Raw genomic sequence first — 18,896 nt, forward strand, 5'->3', positions numbered from 1 at the left:
ACTAAGCTCTCTACTTGTGTAAAGGATGTATTTTTTCCCTCAGATCTACAGCTAAATGGCAAATTAACTTGCACACCTTTTTCTCTTAAATCCCAGTTACTAGCAAGCATTCACTTGGGGCAGCTCTGCTGTCTTGGAGGATATCTTCTTTTGTTTTTGTTTGTTTGTTTTGTTTTTTTAATATTTATTTATTTGACAGCTAGAGAGCACAAGTAGGCAGAGCATTAGAGTGAGAGGGAGAAGCAGGTTCCCCACTGAGTGGGGAGCCCGGTGCAGGACTTGATCCAGGACTCTGGGATCATGACCTGAGCCAAAGGCAGTCGCTTAACCAACTGAGCCACCCAGGAGCTCTGATATCTTCTCTTGTAACTGCACCCTGGTTCTTTGATGTTGTCTCGAGAGAGTAGGTGAAAAATTAAAATTTGTCGTGTCTCTGTCCTATCCGTAGCATTTACTGTTGGAAATCCACTTTATAGGATTCATTGTGCCATACTGGTTTGCTCTTTGCTCTCTTATCTTATGAGCATTCTTTTCTAAATAGATATAGAAAGATGGTGGACAGGGGAGTGAGCAAGAACAGAACTCTTTCACTTTGTCATAAAGTAATATCTGGGTGGTGTTTCTTGACTGCCAGGTTTTCTAGATGGTACACTCTCAAAGTCTCATGAGCTGGGAGACTGGAGTGTTACAAATTGTTTTGTCCCCGCTTTTTTTTAGCCAATCTCTGTTTCATGTGGTGAGACCTTGGTATTTATCAATACCATGCCCACAATCTTTTTTTTTTTTTTTTAAAGATTTTATTTATTTATTTGACAGAGAGAGAGAGAGAGCAAAAGAGGGAACACAAGCAGGGGGAGTGGGAGAGGGAGAAGCAGGCTTCCCGCCGAGCAGGGAGCCTGATGTGGGGCTCCATCCCAGGACCCTGGATCATGACCTGAGCCAAAGTCACTTAATGGCTGAGCCATCCAGGTGCCCCACCATGCCAACAATCTTATATAAAATTGTGAAGAGTTATTTCATACTCCGGTGTTAGGGGTTTTAGAAGTGTTTAGTCAGGGTACAATTTTTGTGTGTGTGTTTATGTGTGTGTTTGTCTTCGTAGATATTTTAGGGGGACGTGGGAAAGGTTACAGTGCATTATGCTATTTGGACATAATTTGAAACCTTGAGATGAATAAGGCTTATTTAACTGAAATTAAGCTGAGTAGTTGAGTCCTCTCTGATGATTGCCTCCTTTAGTTGCGATATTTGGCCTCTATCCTAATGTTATATTTTTTCTCGTTCTGCTTGCTTTTTCTCTTTCGCTCTTATCCATAATAAGATTTTTCCCCCCAAAACAGTAGAATGACAAGGAATCCTTTTTATTTTTAGTAGGGACAGACTCTGTTAATAGAGGGCTTTTACAGCCTTTGCAAGTCCATGTTCTGAGTCTCTGATAATTCAAGAAGAAGCAAGGAGAAAGGGGATATGAGTACAGTTGTGCTAGAGCTTGAATCTGTTATGTGCCAGGGCCTGTATTGATTGAGGGAGGATTGCCAGCTGGCGGTGGTAGTAGAATTAGTCTCTGGGGAATGGGAAACTAACTCTAAAGGACCCGTAGTTAAGACTTATACAGACTCTCCGGGCAATTGGAAATACTGTACTCTCCCCTGGGGAGATGGAGCGGGAATTAACTTTTCCCTGGTCCAATGTGACTTGGTTAGAAATACTATTGAACCTGTTTGTCTTGTCCATTGTGATGTGATAGCCCCCTAGGAATAGTCTGTTTTGTGTGGGAGTTTATTTCAGGCTGTCTCCTTGCCTGTATTGTTTCCTTTAACAGCTCTTTAAATTTTCTTTTTCCAGCAATGATGTTGTCCACTGGGCATGTACTGACCAATGTGACAGGTCTGAGAACATAGCTGAAGCTGAAAATAGGAAAGCTGGGGGCAAGGAAGAGCCTTGAATCTTGAGGTGGGACGTTGACTCTAAGATGTCCTTGAGCAGTGGAGCCTCCGGAGGGAAAGGAGTGGATGCAAACCCGGTTGAGACATACGACAGTGGGGATGAATGGGACATTGGAGTAGGGAATCTCATCATTGACCTGGACGCCGATCTGGAAAAGGACCAGCAGAAACTGGAAATGTCAGGCTCAAAGGAGGTGGGGATACCGGCTCCCAATGCTGTGGCCACACTACCAGACAACATCAAGTTTGTGACCCCAGTGCCAGGTCCTCAAGGGAAGGAAGGCAAATCAAAATCCAAAAGGAATAAGAGTGGCAAAGACACTAGCAAACCCACTCCAGGGACTTCCCTGTTCACTCCAAGTGAGGGGGCAGCTAGCAAGAAAGAGGTGCAGGGACGCTCAGGAGATGGTGCCAATGCAGGAAGCCTGGTTGCTGCTATTGCTCCCAAGGGCTCAGAGAAGGCGGCTAAGGCATCCCGCAGTGTAGCCGGCTCCAAAAAGGAGAAGGAGAACAGCTCATCTAAGAGCAAGAAGGAGAGAAGCGAAGGAGTGGGGACTTGTTCAGAAAAGGATCCTGGGGTCCTCCAGCCAGTTCCCTTGGGAGGACGGGTTGGTCAGTATGATGGAAGTGCAGGGGTGGATACAGGAGCTGTGGAGCCACTTGGGAGTATAGCTATTGAGCCTGGGGCAGCGCTCAATCCTTTGGGAGCTAAACCGGAGCCAGAGGAAGGGGAGAATGAGTGTCGCCCGCTAAAGAAAGTCAAGTCTGAAAAGGTAAGAGGTGGCCAGATCTGGCTGCCTACTGCCAGTCAGAACTGCCCTGGACTAACCACCAAATGCTTTGTGCACTCTGTGGGAGGCTCATTAGTTTGTGGGTAATGACCAATTACAAGGTCAGAGCAGCTGGTAATGATAATGTGGTTTTGTTCATAATTAGGGGATTCTCTACAGATTCATTAACAGCAGGCCTGGACATTTTGGAGAATATCTATTGTTGCGGGCAGCTACTTGGTAGAATGAATTTTCTCTTTAAGTTGGAGAACCTGCCACCTTGTCCTTGTCCCACCCTCAGACACTTGTTGCTGGACATGGGCATCAACCTTTATGTGGCTGCCAGCTTGCTTGTATTTTATCCTCAGAGTCATTGATAAACTTTGTAAGTTGATGATAGGGTTTCAGTTGAGTGCTCGTCTTAATGGAATAAATGGTGCTGCTGGGTTTCTGGAAGAGAAATGGTTAAATAAGTCTCATGGAATGATATCTGCCAAGTGTTCTTTTGGTACCTACCAAAGAGTGAAGGGGCAGGTAAAGAAGTGAGCAAGAGGTACTGACTGTACTAAGAGGTATTTAATCAGGTCTTACGAGTTAGCGTTGTGGCTATGCATGTTTGGCCTTGAAAGAGATTGTTTGGCTACTAAAGGTACAGTTTTTGGCCAAGTATCTCCCTCAGCTATTGGTAATCAAAGTGTCCTGGTGGTTTAATAGCTACCAAACAGTGTAATGATACCTTACCTTCTGCTTGAGTTGGAAGGACAGGTGCTAGCAGCCCCAGGAGGGGCTCTCCTCCTCTGGGAAGATGATCTTAGTTCATGTCTCAGGAAATAGAGCTTGCAGAGCTGGAGCAGAGGAGGTGTCAGTCTAGGGTCAGCTCAGGCTGCCTTAAACTTCAGCAGCTTACAATTTCCTGCAAAGCGGCTGGCCTGGTGATGAGCTCTTCATTGTCTCTTGATTTTTCCGCTCTGTGTTTGCTCACCCTTTGCTTTCAGCTGATCCCAGCAGATGCAGTATAAATTGGTTTCTCTGTAATTACATCAGCTGCAACAGGGAATACCTATTTCCATATGTAAGTGTTAATAAATAGAGGCTGCATGTGTATGTTTGTGTGGTGGTGCCCTCTCCGTGCCTGGATTCCAGTGGTAGCTTGTGCTTTCTTTGCTGTAGGTATTTTGGTCTTTGCCTCCGGCACATCTGTAGCTCTTAGCAACATCTGGGCTTCCCTGGTAACAGGGCTGTGAATTTTCTTCCACTAATAACACAATGGTTCATTCCCTTTCACCGGAGGCAGCTGCCAAAGAAAAGCTGCCTGTGTTTAGGTGACAGATGCTGTAGTCCACCTCAGCAGCATCAAGTTCCAGCTGGCTACTGGCATGGCTTGTCCTGTGCTGGCTGTGATTTACCATTTTCTCTGGGGTACAGATGGATAATACTGTTTTAAAGAGGCCTAGGAGTACCAGTTCTTGCTTCTGTTCCAGGCCCATTAGACTGTTCCCTACATCTGGCTGCAATAAACTCTTGCCATATATCCATGTCCATAATCACTGTTATTCCTGTGCTGAAAAGTGGCCACTTTTTTTTAGGGTTAGTTTGTTTGTTTGTTTATTTGACAGAGAGAGTATGCACGCATGCATGCACAGGCAGGGGGAGGGGCAGGCAGAGGGAGAAGCCCGCTTACTGCCTAGCAGGGATCCCGATGTGGGTCTCTATTTCAGGACACTGGGATAGTGACCTGAGCCGAAGGCGGTTGCCCAATCCATGGAGTCACCCAGGAACCCTGAAAAGTGGCCACTTTGGAGAGTGAAAGGAACATGAAATCTTTCCTTTCTGTTTAGAACTATTAATTTCATGTCCCAGTCTTGTAGGCCTAAAAGTCATCTGCAGGTGAAAGGATTAACGGTGCTGAGCTTCATGTTGGATTTAAGTCTAAATGTCTATGATAGTCTCCAATAGAGTAGCAAATGGAACTTGTTTTCTCTTGGAGGTCCAGTGACCAGTTGGGTGGCTGCCCTTCAGATTATAATTGGGCTGAAAGATGCAGTATATTCAGCTGGGAAAGCACCTTGGTGTCAGGGAGGTTTGCCCCTTTATAATGGAGCTGTGATATATAAGCCTTGTCTCCCAAGGAGACTGACAGTAGGGCAATGGAATGAGAGAGAAAAGGGGGAGAGATTGCTTCACTTTTGGGAAGAAAGAAAACTGCTGGGAAATACTTTCAGAAGCAGAAAGTTGCTTTGCAGTTTGATGTTACTGTAAGCCAAAACAGGTTTCTTAGTTCCTTTCCCTATTTCCTCAACCTTTTTGAACAGTGTTTCTAGGGGTGCTTTTCCATAAAGCCTTTGATCATTGAAATAATTATTTAAGTAAATGTTAGGAAGTTGCTAGGAGATGAAAACAGTGTTCAGGGAGAGAGTGTTTCTAGAATGGGAGGAGGGGAAGACTTAAGGGGGAAGAAGGCTAGGAATCTTAGAGCAGATCAGATTTTGGGAAATATGGACTCCAGGGTTTAGAGTATAAGAGGGGCTCAGTGATGATTACTATTATAGCTTGTATGCTAAGTCTTTGAAAACTTAAGATTTTCTCTCTGAGTTACGGGCTTGCCTATGCCTTAATTGGCTTGGAATGTTTCTTCTATGTGGGGATACCAACAGAACTAAAACAGCAAAACAGATGTTTTGATATAATCTGGGAACTGTATAATCTGAGCTGGGAGCTGTCATGAAGAAAACTTATAAAACTTGGGGAAGTGTCTCGACTGATGTCTCCCCCCTAACCATGTCCACCTGCCCCTTCCCTCCCCACTCCCACCTTGGAAACTGGAGAAAATAGTTTGTGCTGTAGGGTAGAATTGTCATGTATCTACCACTAGCTAATGAGGGAGATTTGAGTATTCAAATTATCCACCTCAGGACCTTCTTTCTCATCTAGTTAAGTATCTTGGGCTGTGGCTGAGGGAATTTCCTATCAGCCAAGAATGTGGATTTCCCTTCATGGGATCCTGCTTAGGCTCCACCACACCTTTCTCTGGAAGGTTTCACTGTGCTGTTTCCCAGAGTTCTAGGAGAGACCAGAAACGGCTCTTAGCAACTGCGGTTGCCCTGAATTGTTACTGAACACTCCTGCTCATGCTTCCTGCCAGCTGAAGAGATGAGGGCGGGAATGTTGAGGAATAAACAAGACAGAGCCTTTCGGCTCCTGCCTGTTCCCTTGCCTTTGGTTTGATTGAAAGGTTGTTAAATTAGGGATGGAAGGGGGAAGAAGGGTGCCTTGCCTGAATGTTCCAAGCTTAGAGCTTAGTGCTTGCATTGCCACTCTGACAGGCAAGAAAAAAAGAATGTACAAACCACAGAAGGCAGTGATGTATCTGTGCTGAGTCTCTCCTGCAGTACAGACTCTTGTCAGAATCAAGGGCTTAAACCAGGAATTTAAGGTGAGACTGATTTTTTCAAATCATATAAAGTAACCAGTAGGCTCTAGTGGCTAAAGGATCTACAAGTTTGCAACCAGAAGCTCCCGTGGCCTCTTTAGCTGCTGTTTTTGACCTTGCAAGGTAGAAACAGTCTGCACTCTGCTTTCCGTTTTTGGGGTCTCAGCTTCCGTTACTCTCAGACTGCTACATATATTACCACTTCCCCCCTTAGTTTAGGATACCAAAAAAACCCCATTAAGTGTGCTCTTTGCCCTTTCCCCTTCTGATCATGCTTGCTATCATATCCTGTGTTCTAAGAGCATCTTCCTCTGCCCTTGGTTTTGTTTTCCTGCCCTAGTTTATGCCTTCCAGCTAAGTTCTCTTGTGTTACAATTCCTCATTGCCCAATCAAGGTCAGGTCTCTTTTTTCCCTTCTGATTCAAGGTTTTCTCTCATAAAGCCTCCTCCTTCACTAGCTGTTTTTCTCAGCTATTGATGACATAGCAGTCAACCATGCTTCCTGAAGCCAGATGCCCTCCAGTATTTTCCTACATGGGAAAAATTGAAAGAAGTTGATATTTATGTGGGACAGAGATGCAACAGAGCCTGATCTTAATTTATTTTTTCTTCAGTAACTCTGTTTTCCATCTGGGTGTTGTAATTCAAGGAGGGCCCACAGAAAAATTATCTTGTCCAATCTCCTTATTTTGTGGAAGAAGAAATTAAGACCAGGGAAGTCATGTGACTTGCCTAGGCTCTCACAGGTAATCCGTTGCAAAGCCAGGCTTAGAAACCAGGTTTTTGGTGACCAAGTTCTTAGGGCATATGGTTACTCTGGGGTTATTAAAAAGTCTTCAGTTGTTCTGAGGGATTCTGTTTTCCCATTCTAAAAACTACCTTAGAAACATTGGATATAAATTCCCAGATACTCTTGAAACTGTTTTCACTATTTTTCATACCGATTTTAACATTGTAAATGCTTAATAAACAAAAGAGCCCTTGAGTTTAGGTTTCTTTGGTATGATGATGATGTTTGCAAAGAACTATTTATAGCTGGTGTTAAGCCTATCCTATTATCTTGTTACATATAACAAAGGAAAGTTACTTTTAAACTGCTTTGAGCTTGGTTTGTGTGTATATGTGTGTTTTCTGAATTATTGCATTCCAAATTTCCATTGTAATCATTGAGGCATTGCCAGTTCCCTCTTTTTTTGCAATTGCAGGTAAGAAAAAAACCCTATTGCTTCTTGGACATATCACTAGTAGGTAGACCTTAAATGAATTGGGATATTAACTGTTTTATAAAGACATGATATATACTGTTGAATACCATTTATTCAGGATATTAACAGTGCATTTATTTTTATTAAAAAATTTTAATTGAGGTATAGTTGGCAATTGAGTGCATTTTAGATCTTAGGTATTATACTTGGTGCTCAGTATGTCCTAGTGAATGTAACAGAGAAGTTTCCTGCACTTTGGACTTTACGGTTTACCATCTACAATTGAGTCCCTAAAAGTGTTTCCCATAAAACCGTGTGTATCACATCACCTGAGTGTCAAAATGCAGATTCTTGACCCTACCCCAGTTCTGCTAAGTAAGTTTCAGGAGTACGGGCCCAAAAACTTCCAGAAGTCTCTCCAGATAATTGCTGTATACTTTATCATTTGAGAACCATTGTGAATTTTCTGTTTAAGGTGAGAACTGGGAGCCACTTCTGACATAAAACATTAGCTTTCTTTCTAAACTTAAATTTCACATCAACTTTTATCTATAACTTAATGGTTAAGAGTATAAACTCTGGGGGTGCCAGGGTGGCCCAATGGGTTAAGCCTCTGCCTTCAGCTCAGGTCATGATCTCAGGGTCCTGGGATCAAGCCCTGCATCAGGTCTCTGCTCAGTGGGGAGCCTGCTCCCCCTCTCTCTGCCTGCCTCTCTGCCTATTTGTGATCTCTCTCTCTCTCTGTCAAATAAATAAATAAAATCTTTTTTAAAAAAAGAGTATAAACTCTGGAGCCAGACTACCTGGTTTGTTTCCCAGCTTTGCCACTTACTGAGTGATCTTGAGCAAGTTATTTAACTGCTCTACCTCAGTTTTTTCAACTGTGAAATGAGGAAAACAGTAGTTACTACATAGGGTTGTTATGAGATTAAATTAGTTAACGCATATAAAACACTTTGAACAGTGTGAGGCATTCAGTAGGAAGCATTCAATAAATATTAGAAAGAGAGAAAAACATGATTTAAGTTAAAATATGTCTCAGTCTGTCATAGGCAATAATGGGCTGAAATATAACCACATTCCCCCTATACAGAAAGCCCAGTATAAATAGATAAACATGTAGGTTAAGATTTTGAGCACTGTACTCAGAAGAAGATCCAAACCTGGGTTGGGAAATTTTCATGCTGGTGATGGGTTCTAAAGGTCCTGATATTTATAGTGGGATTTGGAGAAGGGAGGAGACCGAAAATTGGCTTTAAAAAATCTTGAAGTAGCCTATTGAATTTCACATTTCATATAAATTAAGTTTCCTTTCTGGCCATATTCCTGTGGGGTTGGGTGTTTTGGATGGATGCTATTGTGGTTTTACCAGCCTGTGCAATCTCGTGTATGCTGGAAGAGCACTAAATGCTTTTTGTTTCTACACAAGAGTGCATGGAAAAATCTAAGTCCCAGTTCTTAATCTTCCTCCCCCAATGCGAATTTGTATTTTTGCCATTTGGGTATAAGAGCTTTTACCAGCAGAGCTCATCCAGGGAGGCAGCAGGGCTTGGGCTTTCAGGCTGGAGGTGGCAGTAACATACACAGCTGAGATCCTGCCACTGCTGGCTGGCTGAGCACTCCTCTCTGTGGTTTTCACTCTTCAAGCCATGCTTGAGTAACCCGCCTCCAGAGCTGCTGACAGGGCCGTGTTCAGAGGCCTTGGAAATTACACTGCTCATTTCCTTATCATCCCCTGACCTGCAGTGCAGAGCCTTCTGGTGCAGGAACAAGGCAGAAAAAAAATCCAGACGGCTCCCAGCCAGCATGTGTCAGGGGCTACAAAGAAGGAAATTGGACTTGCTCACTTCAAAACCGTGGGGTTAGGCTTTGATTTTTGGTTCCTGCCGAGAGTTATTTGTGTGTGTGCACATGTTCTATCTCTGTGTATATGTATAGAATGAGTCTGTGCATGGCAGAGCTGTAGAGGAGGAGCATCTGAAAGTAGAAAGCAGAGGGAAGCTTGCTTTTCTCCAGTTAATTTCCCAGTTGTACCATTGGGATGGACCTGGAAGGATTAGCATCAGGAAGGTGCCAAGCCATATTAATATTTTAAAATATATTTCTCTTGGTACAGTTTAGTCATGGCTGACAGCACCCATCCAAGTAAGAAGCTTCCCCAGCAGACTGAGGAGACATTTTTAACAAATCCTATACCTGAAGTTGTTCATCCTAGATGACACTGACGTAATCAATGTTTAAACTACCTGAGAAAGGATAGACTTTGGGTCAGTCTTGCGTAAGAGGAATGGCTCTTTTGAGATAGATGATAGTGTGACAAAAGAGAGACAGACAGAAGGAATTTATAGCATTTAGAGATTTTCTGTTCATAGGGCAAAATTCTATTATATTTTTAGAACTTGTCCTCGATTTTTTAGTATTACAAAACAATCTCCCTCCTTTTTCTTATGTTGTTTCTCTTGCCCTAGGATACCCAAAGAAAACACTTTTAGGCTGAAGAAGTAAAATGTGGATGGTGACAGGCCCTTGAGCAGAATTTTACAGTCGTTCTGGTCTTAATTTTCCTTTTTTGGATTTCCACTGTCTTTTTTTTTTAAAGATTTATTTATTTATTTGTTAGACAGAGATCACAAGTAGGCAGAGAAAGAGAGAGGAGGAAGCAGGCTCCCCACAAAGCAGAGAGCCCAACACGGGGATCGATCCTAGAACCCTGGGATCACGACCTGAGCTGAAGGCGGCATAGGCTTTAACCCAATGAGCCACCCAGGCACCCCAAGATTTCCATTGTCTTAATGTCATTGGTGATACTGGGGCCTTTGTGAAGTAGGGGAAAAAATCTTTTAACTTTCAGACCCTGGAGGTTTTTTTAAAGTCCTAAGTGTCTCTTTTGTCCGAAGTACTCTGTAGAGAAGTGATTTCGCATGAGAAAATGATAGCTAAGGTGAGGGTATTACTTCTCTTTACCTTTTTATAAAGCAGTAGTCCTTGTACCAGCAGCTGCAGTATCTGTGAACAATTGTGTTGGGCCTTGTGTTTTAACATTAGCTCTTTCTTTGATTATGATACATACCAGAGTTGGAGATACGCTGTCATAAAGTGCTTTCCTTATTTATTTATTTAGAAAAATTTTATTTGTCAGAGAGAGAGCATGCACAAGCAAGGAGAAGGGCAGGCAGAAGGAGAAGCAGACTCCCTGGTGAGCAAGGAGTCTAGTGCAGGACTCCATTCCAGGACCCAGGACCATGACTTGGGACAAAGGCAGACAATTAATCAACTGGGCCATCCAGGCGACACTAAGCTTCTTTTCTTATCTGTAATGTGGAAGTAAATAATAGTACTGACCTTATGGTGAGGATTAGATCAGATAAAGAACATTAAGCACTCAGTACAGTGCCTAGCATGTTGTAACTACTCAATAAATGTTAACTATTGCTGATATTATAATGTTAGTAGCTATGAGGTACAGGTCATTGTGAAATTAAGTTGAAAGATATCTTTAGAGACTTTAAAGAGTTAAGCCAAAATCTGAAGGTTTTGGAAAAGAATGAGGTCATGATAGCTTATGTTTCAACTCCTGGTTTCCAGGAAGGTTTGAGGAGAGAGAGATTTGAGTCAGAGCAATTGGAGCCATTGAGGTTTGGAGTTACATTGTTTGATAGATGAGTTAGTTTGGAAGTGTTTGTTGGATTCCTTTTGGTTCAGGGCTGATCTCAAGTTGAAGAACCTGGCTTTTGGGGCGCCTGAGTGGCTCATTTGGTTAAGTGTCTGCATTCAGCTCTGGTCATGATCTTGGAGTCCTGGAATCAAGCCCCATATTGGGCTTCTTGCTCAGCGGGGAGTCTGCTGCTTCTCTCTCTCCCTCTGCCTCTCTTCTCACTGGTGCGCGCTCTCTCTCGTGCTCACTCTCCCTCTTGCTTTTAAATAAATAAAATCTTAAATAAAATAAAAGAGAACCATGGCTCTTGCTTAGCTATTTCCCATTAAAGTCAGGTTTTTTGGTATATATTCAGGCCTTCTGAACTATTTTTCTAAGGATTGAAATGAATGTAACATGATTGCTTTAGAAAGGTTTTTCCCTTTTGTTAATCCTTAAGGAGTACAGACTTTAGCCTTTTGAAGGAATTAGAGCTCTAGGCTGAATAGTGAGGAGAAGAATGAGTATTAAGGTACTTCTTTTTGTGAACTTGTCACTAGCTGCAGGAAATAAAAAGGCAGTTCTAAGGTTTTTGGTAGTGGTCAGTTTTCAATTTGAAATATTGTCCATTGGGAGAGTATAATTTGACTGTGTGCCTGAAAAATACACTAATTGACTATTTTTAAATTTGAGACCATTGGATTCCAGCCCTACTAGCAAATACTATATTGTGTTTAGATGAGCCAGACCTGGCCATTAAATTTTTTCATGGGTCTTTTTTTTTTAAATTAAGGAATAATTGACATAATATATTAGTTTCACATATACATGATGATTCAATATTTGTATATATTGCAAAATGATCACCACAGTAAGTCCAGTTAACATCCATAACTACATATAGTTATAAAAGTCTTTTTCTTCTGATGAGAACTTTCAAGATTTATTTTCCTAGCTACTTTCAAATATGCAATATAGTATTATTAACTATGGTCACTATGCCATACATTAATTACATCCCCATGGCTTATTCATTTTATAACTGGAAATTAGCTCCTTTTGACCTTTTTCACCCATTTCATCCACTCCTCACCTCAGGCAACCACCAGTCTGTTCTCTGTATCCATGAGCTTGGGTGTTTTTTGTTTTGTTTAAATTCAACATATAGGGGTACCTGGGGGCTCAGTCAGTTAAGTGTCTGACTCCTGGGTTCAGCTCAGGTCATGATCTCAGGGTCATGAGATTGAGCCCTGCATTTGGCTCTGCACTGGGCATGGAGCCTGCTTAAGAGAGTCTCTCTTCCTCCCAACACCCACGCACCCCCCTCCTCCCTGCACGTTCATGTATGCATTCTCTCTCTCTCTCAAAAAAAAAAATACATTCCATGTGTAAGTGAGCTCATATAGAATTTAACTTTTTCTGACTTATTTAGCATAATGCCTTCAAGTTCCCTCTGCGTAGTTGCAAATGGCAAGATTTCATTCTTTTCTTTAATGAATGAAAAATATTCCATTTTATATACATATACACATGCCATATTTTCTTTATCCATTTATCCATTGATGGACATTTAGGTTGTTTCCATGTCTTAGCTATTGTAAATAATGCTGCAGTGAACATGGGGGTGCATATATCTTTTCAAATTAGTGTTTTTGTTTTCTTCGAATAAATATCCACAAATGGAATTACTGCATCATATGGTAGTTCCATCTTCAGTTTTCTGAGCAAACTGTTTTCCATAGTGACTGCACCAGTTTACATTCCCACCAGTAGTGCACAAGGACTTCTTATTCTCCACATCCTCACCAATACTAATTTCTTATCTTTTTAATAATAGCTTTTCTAACAGGTGTAAAGTCATACCTTATTGAGGTTTTGATTTGCATTTCCCTGATGATTAGTGACATTGGGCATCTTTTCATGTGCCTGTTGGCCATCTGTATGTCTTCTGTTGGCCTCCATTTTTGTTAGTGGGCTCTTACCATCATAAAAAGTGTTTATAAACTGATACCCAGCCCACTCAACTCAGAGTTGGTTTTTCCTGTTAGATACATTTCTTCAGAAGTTCAGTATGTAACTCTGCACTGAATTAATCCTTAGGGAAAGGTACAGAGTATTGTGGGAAGAAGGTGTACATACTCCTCATACGCCAAGCAGAGTAATGGGAGGTTAGAGAAATTAACATTCAAGTTGAATAGTCTTTTAGTGTGGAGGCTTCTAAACTGGACGTACATATCGGAATCATTTTGGAGCTTTTACAGAAGTAAAAGTGCCCTACTGAAGTCAGATCTTTAGTGCTGGGGACAGTAAGCATGTACATATTTCTTTAAAACTTTTAACAGATGCTTTTCATATACCTTTTGGTTAAATACCACTATCATTGTGAAAGTTGTCCTTGTTTTTTTTTTTTTTTTTTTTTTTTTTTTTTTGCTATTTCCAGATGGAGCTATGCACTACACTTTAGATATCATCTGATTCTCAAGTGTTTGTCAGCATGCTCAAGATTTTCCTCCAGCTCTCCTTTTTCATTTCATTTCTCAATCGTTGTGTAGGGTCGGTCATTTCAGAATACAGCTATAATGAATCTGACTTCTCGTTAACCTCTCAATTAGGAGAACTAATTCCTGAATTTCTGATATAGTTGTTAAAGGAGGACATCCATATCAGTGTTATTGATTCAATTTTAAATTATGGTTCCAGAATTTTTAAGGAAAATTTGAGCAAAATTCTTTCTTTTTTAAAAAATATTTTATTTATTTACTTGTTTGTTTATTTGAGAGAGTACGCACACGTGCAGGGGGAGGGGCAGAAGGAGAAGCAGACTCTCTGCTGACTGCGGAGTTGGATATGGGGCTCCATCTCAGTACTCTGAGAACACAAACCTTGCTGAAGACAGATGCTGAACTGACTGAGCCATCCAGGTGCCCCAAATTTGTGCAAAATTCTTATGACTAGATATATTTGCCAGAAAGGCAACTTGTGATATTTTTAAAAATATAAAGTAAAAGGGAGTAGAAGACAGGTTTGGATAATTTGAATTTATTGCTAATCCAAAATTAGTCTGTTTTCTAATCTATTTGTGAAAGTATTTCTGTGTTTGTTAGATCATACATGTTCATAGTTTTCTGGAAATTCATGGCATCCCCAAATAAAATAGTATAGCTTTCCAATAAAGACCTTATTCCTGAGCTGGACACATTCAAATTAAACGTGCTGTTTTAGGAAGAGAACATCACCTGACATAAATAGTAAAGTCCCCTAAGTTCTTTGCTTTTTCTTTTAATAAACACATACTATTTCTTTGAAGTCAATAAGAGAATTAAATGTTTTTGAGTATAGTGTATTTCCCTGCTGGGATTTTAAGTCTCATACCTAAGGAAGGATAATTAACATGCTACCGTTGTTATCGGAGATGAACACATACTTGAATATGCTGCAAACTCAAATAAGAAATATTATGGAATGACCTATTTTTTTTTAAATTTTTATTTATTTATTTGACAGACAGAGATCACAAGTAGGCAGAGAGGCAGGCACAGAGAGGCACAGAGAGAGAGAGAAGCAGGCTCCCCGCTGAGCAGAGAGCCCGACGAGGGGATCATGACCCGAGCCGAAGGCAGGGGCCCAACCCACTGAGCCACCCAGGCGCCCCTGGAATGACCTATTTTGGCCAAAGTTATAGTAACATAACTTTATATATAATAAATTTATTTATTTAATTTATTTAAATAAAATTTAAAATGTGGTTTTTAGTACTGGTACATGTATTACCTGTGCTCTCAGAATTTATATTGATCTATAGTTTAGATAGCTCTCTTTAGGTTTTGGAGTCTTTCGAATATATATACCACTGAATAGAAAGAGAAAAAATGGCAAATGTGGAGAAGAAGTCATCATACAATGTGACTACACATTTACATACACCATGTTAGACTAGATCTTAAATCCGTCAGTATGCAGATTCCTAAACATCTGGTGGAGTGTCTGTTTTAGATAAAATATGCCATAAGGCATTTTTCATTTTGCTTATACATATGTGCTTAGATTGAGAATGTGGAGACTTGAAGTCAAACAAGCTGATTGCTTATTACAATTTCAGAAAGAGGCTGAAAAATTTTTTCATTTTTGTTTGTGTCTGCTATCTTTCCTCTCCTTTCCCATCCCTTACAAAGGATCAAGTACTAAAATCAGGGTATGAAGCACTTGGTCAGAAAATACTCTTGAAAATTATTTAGGATGTCTCCATGTTGGAGATTGATGTATTGGTTTCATAAATTCAACACAATTTTTTCTCCAGCATTGAAACCATTGTTTTTTCAGTTTGAGGTCTCATGTAAAATGTAGCTTGTGTTCAAGGACTGTATTAATGAAAAATATGTATTTATACCCTAAAGTTCCCCTAACCCTGGCTAAATACTTACACTGGCACATGGAACTGGAAACCAGATTAAGTGAACAGACAGTTCAAGTCTCCTGTCTCTGGCTCCCTCCAGAGTGTATACTGAGTGAGTGGAATAACTGTGAAGCCCGAACTATTCAGATTGTTCTTTCTTTTCTTTTTATTGCCAGCTGCATATAGTTTATTTGATTTTGTTAAATGTATCTATATCCAGTTATCTATTTAGTATACAAAGGTATTTTATGATAGATAAAATCTTGGGGTGCGGGTTCTCTCTGTAACAGAAATTTACAGGTCCTTGGATTGAACCCAGCTTAATATAATGAATACTCTTTGTAGCATTTAGTTTTCAAGTCCACCTTTAATGTTCCTTACAGTAATCACAAATTCTTTCTTTTTTTTTTTTTTTTTTTTTTTTTTTTTTAAAGATTTTTTTTTTTTTTTTGACAGAGAGAGATTACAAGTAGTCAGAGAGGCAGGCAGAGAGAGAGAGGAGGAAGCAGGCTCCCCGCCGAGCAGAGAGCCCCATGCGGGACTCGATCCCAGGACCCTGAGATCACGACCCGAGCCAAAGGCAGCGGCTTAACCCACTGAGCCACCCAGGCGCCCACAAATTCTTTCTTTTTTAGGCTCTTTTGGTCTTCTCTATGGTAACCTCAGGTCTTACCCTTGAGTTAAACAAGGGTCATCCTATAGGCAAAGTGAAAAACAGAGCTATTATTTTCTTACCAACATAAATATCCCTGAGCTTAGTGTCTCTCAGGCTTAGTGCTTTGGTAACTTCTCTGAGTTACTCTTTACTTTCTATCCCTTTCTGACTTTCAGCTAGATCTAAATCATGGTTGTTGTTGTTTTTTTTAAAGTCCTGTTGTTTTAATTATTTTTGTTATTTCTGAGGCTCTTGCATTTGATATTGGTCCCGTCTTAACCAAGTGGAATTATATCTAGTTACACAGGTTTAGAGAGGTCTTTTCTTCTTCATCCTTCCTAACCAGGAAAAGGTAACCATGTTTTATGTTCAACGTGGGCATTCGTTACTCTGGGCACAACATTGGTTTTATCAAGAAAACCACTGTACTATTGCAATGAGCTTTTACTTATCGTTTGAAATTCCTAATTAGCTACTGCTTAGAGATGGCAGTGCTGTGACTAGTGTACCTTATTCAAAAGCTTGGTGCCAGTGGTATGCTTTTAGCTGTGTACTAGTGGCTGCTCTTAGAACATTGCACCTGCCTTATAGGACAGGATAAACAGAAGTTTTCATGTTGAAAAACTAAGTAAAAATGATTTTATTTTTTAAAAAAAGATTCTGAGTGTAGGCCTATAAACATTATTGAGGAAGAAAAGAAGTATAGTTTGCTTCTTCCTAGGAAACAGTCTGGGCAGGACAAAACTCCAGAAATAGACATTCTAAGCTTACTGACTTGGGAAGCTCTGGGTTTTTGCCCCTCAGCCTTTGTGAAATGGAGCAGCTTTTCAGAAGTGGGGATAGGAATGTGACAGTCTTAAAGGCTTAAAATAATGCAACTTTCCAACCCTCTAATCACTCCCTTAGAACTAAATAGGAGGTGTCCTCAGATGTCACAGAGAGGCAAAGATTGTTATTTAGGACCCAAGTTTTAGGGTTGTCCCTAGCTTATGCGGGATTAGTGACCTAAAGTAGCAGAGGAAAGTGTGGGAAGATAGTTGGAAAATAATACAGTGACATTTTTGTATCCAAAATTTTCACATTTTTCATTTGTTTTTATTCCCTAGTCACATTTCATCCTCCATTTCATATCTAATAACGAAAATCAGGAGAAAAGGGCGAAGCAAATCCACTTTAATCCTTCCATTCCCTTGTCCCTATAGACAAAGAGAAAGCTTGTCCAAATGAATTGGTGACAGCAGTCAAGCAGACTCTGTGCTGAGCCCAACATGGGTCTCAGTCCCACAACCCTGAGATCATGACCTGAGACAAGATCAAGAGTCAGAGGCTCAAGCAACTGAGCTACCCAGGCAACCCTGTTTTTATTTTTAGCAAAAACAAATTTATAGCACTTTACCACCTATTTACTTGATATTGGTAAAACAATGGCAAATGACTGGTTCATCTGGTTTTGACAAGGGAATTGAGATTAGGGGTAGATTAGGAGTTGATAGCAAGTGATGGCGTCTTTGGTCTAAATAATACCTCCCAGGAAATAAATAGTACTATTTTCTTTAAACATTTCATTTATTTACTTGACAGAGCACAAACAGGGATCATGACAGGCAGAGGGAGAGGGAGAAGTAGGCCCCTGCTGAGCAGAGAGCTGGATGCGGGGCTTGATCCCAGGACGCCGAGATCATGACCTGAGCCGAAGGCAGAGGCTTAACACACTGAGCCACCCAGGTGCCCTACAAACAGTACTTTTAAAAGGAACTTAGATTTTAGTGTGGTGCTCATTTAATAAAAACTATCTTTTTTTTTTAAGATTTATTTATTTATTAGAGAGAGTGAAAGTGTGGGGTGGGGGCGGTGGAGAACAGCAGAGGGAGAGACTTTCAAGCAGATACCCCACTGAGTGTGGTGGCCAATGTAGGGCTTGATCCCACAACACTGAGATCATGACCTGAGCCAAAATCAAGAGTCAGAGGCTTAACTGACTGAGCCACCAGGTGCCTTGGAAGAGAAAGAATTTTAAGCAGTCTTCACCCTAGTGTGGAGCCCTATGTGAGGGCGTATTTCACGACCCTGAGATCATGACCTAAGCTGAAATCAGTAGTTGGATGCTTAATGACTGAGTCACCCAGATGCCCCTTGAAGATTTTATTTTTAAGTAGTCTTTACATCTACTATGGGGCTTAAATTTACAACAACAAGGGTAAGAATACTGTGCTCTACTGACTGAGCCAACCAGGCACCCCGAAAAATTATCTTTTCTTAAATATTCTTTTATTAATCTTATCCTAGGGATGGTTTCTTACCACATTTCCCCTGTTTATATGTTTCTGTATCTTTTTTTTTAAGACCACATAGCTTTTTTTTTTTTTTTTTTTTTAAGATTTTACTTATTTGAGAGAGAGTGAGAGAGAGCAGCAGAGGGAGAGGGAGAAGCACATCCCCCACCAAGCAGGGAGCCCAGCACAGAACTCAATCCCAGGACTCCGAGATCATGACCCAAGCTGAAGGCAGACGCTGAATCAACTTAGCCACCCAGACACCCCTATTCTGATTCTTTCTTTTTTTTCTTTTAAGATTTTATTTATTTATTAGAGATCATAAGTAGGCAGAGAGGCAGGCAGAGAAAGGAGGGAAGCAGGCTCCCCACCGAGCAAAGAGCCCGACGTGGGGCTCGATCCCAGAACCCTGAGATCATCACCTGAGCCAAAGGCAGAGGCTTAACCCACTGAGCCATAGGTGCCCTTGTTCTTTTATCTTTCAAAACCATTTCCAAAGTTTGGAGCACCTGGCTGGCTCAGTCTGAGAAGTGTATGATTCTTGATCTTGGGTTCAAGCCCCATGTTGGGTATAGAGGCTACTTAAAATT

At 40.9% G+C, this 18,896-nt stretch overlaps 1 protein-coding gene across 5 annotated transcripts in view; it reads left to right on the top strand.

Moving 5' to 3' along the window:
* The window catches only part of ZNF609 (zinc finger protein 609), a 230,098-nt gene that overhangs the window by 31,926 nt on the left and 179,276 nt on the right, over positions 1-18,896 (top strand). For 2 of the 5 annotated variants that reach the window (XM_059372246.1, XM_059372247.1), the window contains exon 2: positions 1,846-2,719. The exons of 2 other annotated variants lie outside the window; for them this stretch is intronic. In XM_059372246.1, the coding sequence (XP_059228229.1) occupies positions 1,973-2,719 (747 nt within the window). In that variant the 5' untranslated portion in view covers positions 1,846-1,972. The remainder of the gene's footprint in view (positions 1-1,845; positions 2,720-18,896) is intronic. One more of the 5 variants, XM_059372248.1, reaches the window with a different exon arrangement.

This window comes from Mustela nigripes, chromosome 13 (assembly GCF_022355385.1).
Source record: "Mustela nigripes isolate SB6536 chromosome 13, MUSNIG.SB6536, whole genome shotgun sequence".
NCBI lineage: Eukaryota > Metazoa > Chordata > Mammalia > Carnivora > Mustelidae > Mustela > Mustela nigripes.